The 10,040-nt window shown below is 45.7% G+C and overlaps 1 protein-coding gene across 1 annotated transcript; it reads left to right on the plus strand.

Annotated features, from left to right (window-relative positions):
- Window positions 1-8,008: 8,008 nt before the first annotated feature.
- Window positions 8,009-9,787, plus strand: LOC142296406 (forkhead box protein D5-like). The gene has a single exon (XM_075340015.1). The coding sequence runs from the start codon at window positions 8,072-8,074 to the stop codon at window positions 9,065-9,067; it is 996 nt and encodes a 331-aa protein (XP_075196130.1). The 5' UTR covers window positions 8,009-8,071; the 3' UTR covers window positions 9,068-9,787.
- Window positions 9,788-10,040: the final 253 nt, after the last annotated feature.

Here is a 10,040-nt window from a genome sequence, read left to right on the forward strand (position 1 = left end):
AGAGTTGTGCAGCGCCGGAGAGCGCTTATAGTTTGCATACTCTAGTTATGCGGTTTCTGGGCTCAATGATTGAAAAGAAACCGCAAATAAACCAGCAAGACTGAGAGAAAACCAAAGAAACAACAACAAGAGCAACTTTAAAATGTAGAAATCAATCAATCAATCCATGGTTTTGTGATAGATTCTACATTAAAGATCATCCTATTCAAATGGTCGCAATATAAATGCTCAAGATATTCATCTATCGATCTATTTATCTATCCATTATCTATTCATCTATCTATTATCTATCTTTCTATCTATCTATTCATCTATCTGTCTATCTATTCATCTATCTATTTATCTCTATTTATTCATCTATTTATCAATCTGTCTATCCATTATCTATCTATTCATCTATCTATTTATCTATCTATCTTACCATTATCTATTCATCTATCTATCCCTCTATCTATCTATTCATCTATTTATCTATCTATCTATATATCCATTATCTATTCATCTATCTATCCCTCTATCTATCTATTCATCTATTTATCTATCTATCTATATATCCATTATCTATTCATCTATCTATCTATTCATCTATATATCTATTTATCGATCTATCTATCATCTATCTAGTTATCTATTTATCATCTATCTATTATCTATCTATCATCTATCTATTTATCATCTATCTATTATCTATCTATCTATCTATCTATCTATTATCTATCTATCATCTATCTATTTATCATCTATCTATTATCTATCTATCTATATATCTATCATCTATTTATCATCTATCTTTCTATCTATCTGTTTAACTATTCATCATCTGTTTGTATATGTCTATTTGTCTATCTGTCTACTATCTATCTATTACGTCTATCTATCTATCTATCTATCTATCTATTAATCTATCATTGTTTGTCTATCTACCTATATTTTCCATAAAAAAAACTTACAGTACCAAATCATTTCCCCTAATATATTTACACTTCAATGTACAAATGACTGACTACAATTATCATGTACTATTCCTACATAAAATTATTGCCCTGATAATTCCCTTATATGCCTTATTTTATTTATTTCCTAAATGTAACTGAATGTTAAATGGCAATTGTTTATAGACATATCTATATATCTATCTTTCTATCTATCTATCTAATTAGCTAACTATTTATCTATCTATTTAACTATCTATCATCTGTTTGTATATGCCTATCTATTTGTCTGTCGGTCTATTATCTATCTATTACATGTCTATCTATCTATCTATCCATCCTTCTATCTATTTGTCTATTAATCTATCATCTGTCTGTGTATCTATCTACATATCTACTACCTCTATCTATCTATATTTTCCATAAAAAAAATTACACTACCTGAAAATTTCCCCTAATATATTTAAACTTCAATGTACAAATGACTACAATTATCATGTAATATTCCTACATAAAATTATTACCCTGAAAATTCCCTCATATGCCTTATTTTATGTATGTCCTAATTGTAACTGAATGTTAAATCTATTTATCTATCTATCTATCTATATATCTATCCACACACACAGATGCAGAAAATAAAAATGATATATATATATATATATATCTCTATATATATATAATTGCCTTATTCTGTCTGTCTGTCTATCTGTCTGTCTATCTGTCTGTCTGTCATGCTCCAAAATTGTGTCCTTACGGTGACACAAAGCTGATTGGCCGCTGGGCTCGCCATGGCCCCGCCCCCCCACACGGATTGGCCGCTCGCCCAGGCTGCGCCCCCACACGGATTGGCCAGCCGCTCGCCCAGGCTCCGCCCCCCCCACAGATTGGCCTCTCGCCCCGACACCCTGCAGGCATTGGCAATTCGGCCCCGCCCCGCCCCCCTCACGCAATGCACGCTAGCTCTGGCCCCGCCCCCTCCCTCCCCCCGCGCATTCCCCGAACTGACACGGCTGTCACGGAGGTGAGTACTGTACTCCCCCCTCCCCTTCCCCCCCCCCGCGCATTCCCCGAACTGACACGGCTGTCACGGAGGTGAGTACTGTACTCCCCCCCCCCCCGGCCCCCCGCTCGCACGGGAGTGGTGTGGATACGTTGGTAACCATGCTCGCATGGTTACAAGCGCATCAAGGTCCTGCTGCGGCGGAAGATCCACACGCACACACATGACAGCACACACACAAACATACACACACATCAGATCACACTCACTCTCACACACACCTCACATCGCATCCACACACTCACAGCATCCGGCGATATCGCTTGCTTCTCGGCCTCGATACTGTGCTGTTGTGACCTTCCAGGACCTGACGGAGGATCACATGGCCAGAGGCATGTGGTATCTCCGGATGTTGTGAGTGTGAGCGCGTATGTGGGATATCGTCAGTGTCTGTGTGTGTGAGTGTATGCGATCGGGTGTGTGTGAGTGGATGCGATCGGGTGTGTGTGAGTGGATGCGATCGGGTGTGTGTGAGTGGATGCGATCGGGTGTGTGTGAGTGGATGCGATCGGGTGTGTGAGTGTCGGCAGAGGAGCACGGCGTGCTGGAGGAGGCTGGGAGCAGAGAGGCTGATCATGGGGAAGGCTGGGAGGGGGAGGCTGATGCTGGGGGAGACTGGGAGGGGAAGGCTGATGCTGAAGGAGGCTGGGAGGGGGAGGCTGGGAGGAAGGAGGCTGGGAGGAAGGAGGCTGGGAGGAGAGAGGCTGATCCTGGGGAAGGCTGGGAAGGGGAGGCTGATGCTGAGGGAGGCTGGAAGGAGAGAGGCTGATGCTGGGGGAGGCTGAAAGGAGAGAGGCTGAGGCTGGGAGGAGAGAGGCTGATGCTGGGGAAGGCTGATGCTGAGGGAGGCTGGGAGGGGAAAGCTGATGCTGGGAAGGCTGGGAGGACGGAGGCTGGGAGGAGAGAGGCTGATCCTGGGGAAGGCTGGGAGAGGGAGGCTGATGCTGGGGGAGGCTGGAAGGAGAGAGGCTGATGCTGGGGGAGGCTGGAAGAAGAGAGGCTGATGCTGGGGGAGGCTGGAAGGAGAGAGGCTGATGCTGGGGGAGGCTGGAAGAAGAGAGGCTGATGCTGGGGGAGGCTGATGCTGGGGGAGGCTAGGAGGAGAGAGGCTGATGCTGGGGAAGGCTGGGAGGAGAGAGGCTGATGCTGGAGACAGAGAGGAGAGGCTGATGCTGGGAGGAGAGAGGCTGATGCTGGGAGGAGAGAGGCTGATGCTGGGAGGAGAGAGGCTGATGCTGGGAGGAGAGAGGCTGATGCTGGGGGAGGCTGGGAGGAGGAGGCTGATGCTGGGGGAGGCTGGGACGAGGGAGGCTGATGCTGGTGGAGGCTGATGCTTGGGGAGGCTGATGCTGGGGGAGGCTTGAAGGAGAGAGGCTGATGCTGGTGGAGGCTGATGCTTGGGGAGGCTGATGCTGGGGGAGACTGGGAGGGGAAGGCTGATGCTGAGGGAGGCTGGGAGGGGGAGGCTGGGAGGAAGGAGGCTGGGAGGAGAGAGGCTGATCCTGGGGAAGGCTGGGAACGGGAGGCTGATGCTGAGGGAGGCTGGAAGGAAAGAGGCTGATGCTGGGGGAGGCTGGAAGGAGAGAGGCTGATGCTGGTGGAGGCTGATGCTTGGGGAGGCTGATGCTGGGGGAGACTGGGAGCGGAAGGCTGATGCTGAGGGAGGCTGGGAGGGGGAGGCTGGGAGGAAGGAGGCTGGGAGGAGAGAGGCTGATCCTGGGGAAGGCTGGGAAGGGGAGGCTGATGCTGAGGGAGGCTGGAAGGAGAGAGGCTGATGCTGGGGGAGGCTGGAAGGAGAGAGGCTGAGGCTGGGAGGAGAGAGGCTGATCCTGGGAAAGGCTGGGAGAGGGAGGCTGATGCTGGAGGAGGCTGTAAGGAGAGAGGCTGATGCTGGCGGAGGCTGATGCTGGGGGAGGCTGGAAGGAGAGAGGCTGATGCTGGTGGAGGCTGATGCTTGGGGAGGCTGGGAGAGGGAGGCTGATGCTGAGGGAGGCTGGGAGGAGGGAGGCTGGGAGAGGTAGGCTGAGAGAAGAGAGGCTGATGCTGGGGGAGGCTGATGCTGGGGGAGGCTGGGAGAGGGAGGCTGATGCTGGGGGAGGGTGGGAGGCTGGGAGGAGAGAGGCTGATGCTGGGGAAGGCTGGGAGGAGAGAGGCTGATGCTGGGGACAGAGAGGAGAGGCTGATGCTGGGAGGAGAGAGGCTGATGCTAGGATGAGAGAGGCTGATGCTGGGAGGAGAGAGGCTGATGCTGGGAGGAGAGAGGCTGATGCTGGGAGGAGAGAGGCTGATGCTGGGGGCAGAGAAGCTGATGCTGTGGGCAGAGAGGCTGATGCTGGTGCAGCATGGGGGATGGAGCACGATGGGGGGGTGCGCAGCATCGGGGATGGAGCATGATGGGGGGTGCGCAGCATCGGGGATGGAGCACGATGGGGAGTGCGGAGTATGGCGGATGGAGCACATTTGGGAGTGCGCAGCATGGCGGATGGAGCACGTTTGGGAGTGCGCAGCATGGCGGATGGAGCACGTTTGGGAGTGCGCAGCATGGGAGATGGAGCACGATGGGGGGTGCGCAGCATAGGGGATGGCGCACGATGGGGAGTGCGCTGCATGGGGGATGGAGCACGATGGGGAGTGCGCTGCATGGGGGATGGAGCACGTTTGGGAGTGCGCACCTCCCCCCAACACACACACACACACGCGCGCGCACTGCACAACACACCACACACCTTACACACACACACTGGGAACCACAAACAACTGCCCTACACAGACACCCACACACACAGACAACGCTGCACACACACAACACCCAACACACAAACACCGCGGCACACACAAATATACGCACATACCGCACAACACACACATTGCACAAAACATACCTCCCCCCAAAACACACCACACACACACAAACCGCGCAACACACACACAACGCTACAGACACACAGCGCTCCACAAACAACGCAACACACGCAACACACATACAACACCGCTCTCACCCCCCGTCACATCCAGACAACACCCAGAACATGTACAGCGCCCTACACAAACACTTGGTAACTACACACAACAACATCTATATATATATATATATCTATAACAAAAATCATACATGAACTACACAATACGTAAATTCTAGAATACCCGATGCGTAGAATCGGGCCACCTTCTAGTATATATATATATATATATACACACATACATACATACATACATACATACATACATACACACACATATATATATAGAAGGCTAATGGATGTTTAGAAATCCCTTGAAAACCCTTGTGCAAGTATGGTAGCACAGCTGAAAAGAGTTTTGCTGATTAGAGAAGCTATAAAACTGACCTTTCTTTGAGCTAGTTGAGAATGTGGAGCATTACATTTGTTGGTTCCATTAAACTCTCAAAATTGCCAGAAAAAGAGAACTTTCATGTGAAACTCGACAGTCTATTTTTGTTCTTAGAAATGAAGGATATTCCATGCGAGAAATTGCCAAGAAACTGAAGATTTCCTACAACGGTGTGTACTTGTCATGTCCCCACTGGAATCCGCTCCTGCGACTTCTGCTCCGATTGCCAGATGACGCCATGTTCCCACCATGGATAGTGCTGGTGATGGGAGAGGAATCGGCGCCCGTGGCTCTGCGGAGCACAGGCTCCGCTCATCCACTAGGCTGGGTTTCCCTGGAACCTGCAGTACCACTGGCTGACTGTAGGTGGTGTGTGTCTTCCAGCTGAAGTTGCCAACATTCACCTGCAGCCAATGGGAAGACACCACACTCTTCTTCTTCCCCCTCCTGTCACATGACCACTGCCAGAGATAGTTCTGATTTCCTGGCTCCTGGTCTGCCCTATTCTGTTTTGTGATTCCTGTGTGCTGACTTCTGCGTGTTTTCTGACTACCCTACTGCCTGCTGTTTTTGTATGTCGCTGCCCGATCTGGATTTGACCTCTGCTATGTTTTCTGATTACGTCCTTGTCTGCCGATTCTGTCCCTGTTCTGCTATTCCTGGTTTGACCCTGCCTGACGACTACTCTCATCGGACTGCTGCCTTCCAAAGGTAGTGATCTCCAGGGCCCTGTGTAATTCCAAATCCCTGTATAGGGGTTAAAGGATTTCAGGGTTCTGGGTGTCCTGCTTGGTGAGTGGCTTCCCTCTAGTCTGTCCATTACATCCCACCTGAGTCTGTTGATCCAGGCAGGCATTACAGTACTACTCCCTTCAGAGGAGAGCACAAGCTCTAACCAGAGTAGAAAGAGAAGTGGAAGGCCCCGCTGCACAACTGAGCAACAATACAAGTACATGAGTTTCTCGTTTGAGAAATCAACGCCTCACAAGTCCTCAACTGGCAGCTTCATTAAATAGTACTTGCAAAACGCCAGTGTCAACGTCTACAGTGAAGAGGAGACTCCAGGATGCTGGCCTTTAGGGCCGAGTGGCAAAGAAAAAGCAATATCTGAGACTGGTTAATAAATGGAAAAGATTAATATGGGCAAAAGAACACAAACATTGGACAGAGGAAAATTGGAAAAAAGTGTTATGGACAGACGAATCAAAGTTTGAGGTGTTTGGATCACACAGAAGAATATTTGTTAGACGCAGAACAACTGAAAAGATGCTGGAAGAGTGCCTAACGCCATCTGTCAAGCATGGTGGAGGTAATGTGATAGTCTGGGGTTGCTTTGGTGCTGGTAAAGTGGGAGATTTGTACAAGGTAAAAGGGATTTTGAATATGGAAGGCTATCACTCCATTTTGCAACACCATGCCATACATACCCTGTGGACAGCACTTGGTTGGAGCCAATTTCATCCTACAACAAGACAATGACCCAAAGCACACCTCCACATTGAACTATTTTGAGAAGAAGCAGGCAGCTGTTATTCTATCTGTAATGGCATAGCCAGCCCAGTCATTAGATCTCAACCCAATGGGCTGTTGTGGGAGCAGCTTGACTGTATGGTTGCAAAAAGTGCCCATCAAGCCAATACAACTTGTGGGAGGGGCTTCTGGAAGCATGGGGTGAAATATCTCCAGATTACCTCACCAAATTAACAGATAGAATGCCAAAGGTCTGCAAAGCTGGAATTGCTGCAAAGGAGCATTCTGTGCCGAAAGCAAAGTTTGAAGGAAAAAATTATTTCAAGTAAAAATCATTATTTGTAACCTACTCATTGTCTGGACTATATTTTCTATTCACTATGCAACTCATTTGATAAATAAAAGTATGATTTTTTCATGGAAAAGTCAAAATTGTCTGGGTGACCCCAGACTTTTTTGAACTGTAGTGTGTGTGTATGTGTATATATATATATATATATATATATATATATATATATATATATATATATATATATATATATATATTTATATACATATTGCCATGTAACATTCCAGCACATAAAATTCCTCACAGTTAGCAAATCGGTGAAGTTAGGATTATAAGTGAAGTGTTATGGCATTGATTCATTGATTTTATGTGAAGGCCACTATATACATACATAATTGGTATTAGAATTCGTGCTAACATATTTTCCTGACATGTGATTTATTAATAATCTTACTATAATCTCTGTGATGAATCAGTCAATAGTAATAATGTATGTATCAGACAATATTTCTGACTATAATCATGGTTAGCAATCAGTTTATTCTGTTGATCCTGATATGTAAAATCACTATTGTTATTTAATTAAACAGTTTGAACAAACAATAATCCACAATACTGGATCTAACAAACCATTGCATGTTTTGTGAATAAGTAAACTTGCTATAGTGCATTGATATTCACAGCAAGTGTTAATTCTCAACCCAGTACCAGACACTGCATAGATCCCAGCCCCTCCTTCCAGGTGCAAGACCCCTTCAAAAGGCCTATTTAGCGGATTATCTCCAATTCAAGTGCAGATGACTACCTGACAGGGCTGAGTGGCTACAGGGAAGAGCCTATGCATTAGGAGACATTGCTTATAAAGAGGAGGGGGAGAAGTACTTGGATCAGTCAGCCCCAGCCACTAGGCACTACTGGAGAAGTGGTCTTGAGCACAATATCGTTACCAAGCCCCTACAAGACACCATGGATGAACAGCAGCAGCTCTTTTCCAGAATGCAGGAGGAGGAGGATGAGATTGATATCTTGGGAGATGATGACAGCTGTGATTTTCTGCAGAGTAGATCCTCAGACTCGGATGCTGGTGAGCTGTCCCCCACAAAGCCCTGCTGCCTGGAGTCAGAGAGTGACTCTTCTGGAGAGAGTGAGACTAAGGACACTACTCTAAATGTTGGGGGCAAATCCAAAAGGACCCTGGTGAAGCCCCCATACTCCTATATAGCCCTGATCACCATGGCTATTCTGCAAAGCCCCCACAAGAAACTTACTCTGAGCGGCATCTGTGACTTCATCAGCAACAAGTTCCCATATTACAAAGATAAATTCCCAGCCTGGCAGAACTCCATTAGGCACAACTTGTCTCTTAATGACTGTTTCATCAAGATTCCCAGGGAGCCGGGCAACCCTGGCAAGGGCAATTACTGGACGCTGGACCCTGCCTCTGAAGACATGTTTGACAATGGGAGCTTTCTTAGAAGGAGGAAAAGATTTAAAAGACATCACAACGAATTCTTTAAAGACAACTTAATGGTCTACCCTCCTTTGCATTGCTATAGGTCCTTCAGACCTATTCAACCACAAACGTTTGTACAACCAAATGCCCTGGCACCAGTGCCAATAACTGAAAGATTAGTCATCCCTGGTCATCATATTCCCTATCAGGATGTTATAAGGGGGAGACTTTCCAGCAACATCCAAGGACTCAACACAGATCTAAAGCCTCAGATTCTAGGCAGTCAACAAGGTGGTTCTCCAAGCAAGTCCTTCACTATAGAGAATATCATGAAGAAAAGTGAACCTGAGAGGTCTGTGCCAAGCTTTCCCCAGCCATGGAACTACAACCAGTTTCTTCACAGACCAGCCACCATGCTCCCAGCAGTCCTAAACATAGGTGGAGGGCCACTGATCAGCTCCTATGGGAACAGACAGTACTGCCACATGCGGTTTCCTGGTGGCTTCTAGGAGCTCTATGGACCTGGACATTACCAGAACCTGAGCAATTGTTATCGGACTCAAGGAAATGCAGCTCTTTGGTCTTGCACCAGTATGGACTGTGAAAACTTTGAAATGACTTACATATGCATATATATGTATGTATGGAACTTTCTGCAAGCACTACTATGGAAGGGAATGGTTGTGGTATGTTTTGTGGCTTTGAGTGGACTTGAGATTATTTGGATGATGCTTATTTAAATGTTCAGTTTTGTGTATTCGTTGTAAATATTTAATCTAATATATTATTTATTGTTATTGTTTATATGTGTTTTCTCCATATGGAGTAAAAAAAATATTGAAATGAACAAATTGTACATTTCCTATGTTTATGTTACCTGCCAGGAGTGGTTTATTAACTCATCGGTGCTAAAGGTTGCCCGAACGCTATCCCCACTCTTTATCACATGTCATTATGCTAATGTTTTGTATTCACATAACGAAAACATTGGATTCTAAGGTCAAGATTGCAACACACACACACACACACACACACACACACACACACACACACACACATACATGTACACACACACACACACATACATGTACACACATACATTTACACACATACACACACGCACACCGTATATATATATATTGCAGCTATGACCTGAAAAAAATCTATTTTAAAAATGCGATGTTCACTAACTAAATGTATAATGTAATATACAATATAATGCATGTATGTGTACGGATGGCTTCATATATATAATTACATATACATATTTAGACACCAAAATGATATATATATATATATATATATATATATATATATATATATATATATATATATATATATATATATATATATATATATATATATAATATATATATACACACACACACACACACACACACAGACAGCATATACAGTATAAATATTCAGCAGCATTACACTGTTACAATAGATTTTTATATGCACTTAGTTTTCTGTTTATCA

The sequence above is a fragment of the Anomaloglossus baeobatrachus genome, chromosome 1 (genome assembly GCF_048569485.1).
Source record: "Anomaloglossus baeobatrachus isolate aAnoBae1 chromosome 1, aAnoBae1.hap1, whole genome shotgun sequence".
Lineage (NCBI taxonomy): Eukaryota > Metazoa > Chordata > Amphibia > Anura > Aromobatidae > Anomaloglossus > Anomaloglossus baeobatrachus.

Bases quoted from the DNA above. Each gene is read 5' to 3' on its own strand.
- LOC142296406 (XM_075340015.1), top strand. From the start codon at position 8,072: ATGGATGAACAGCAGCAGCTCTTTTCCAGAATGCAGGAGGAGGAGGAT.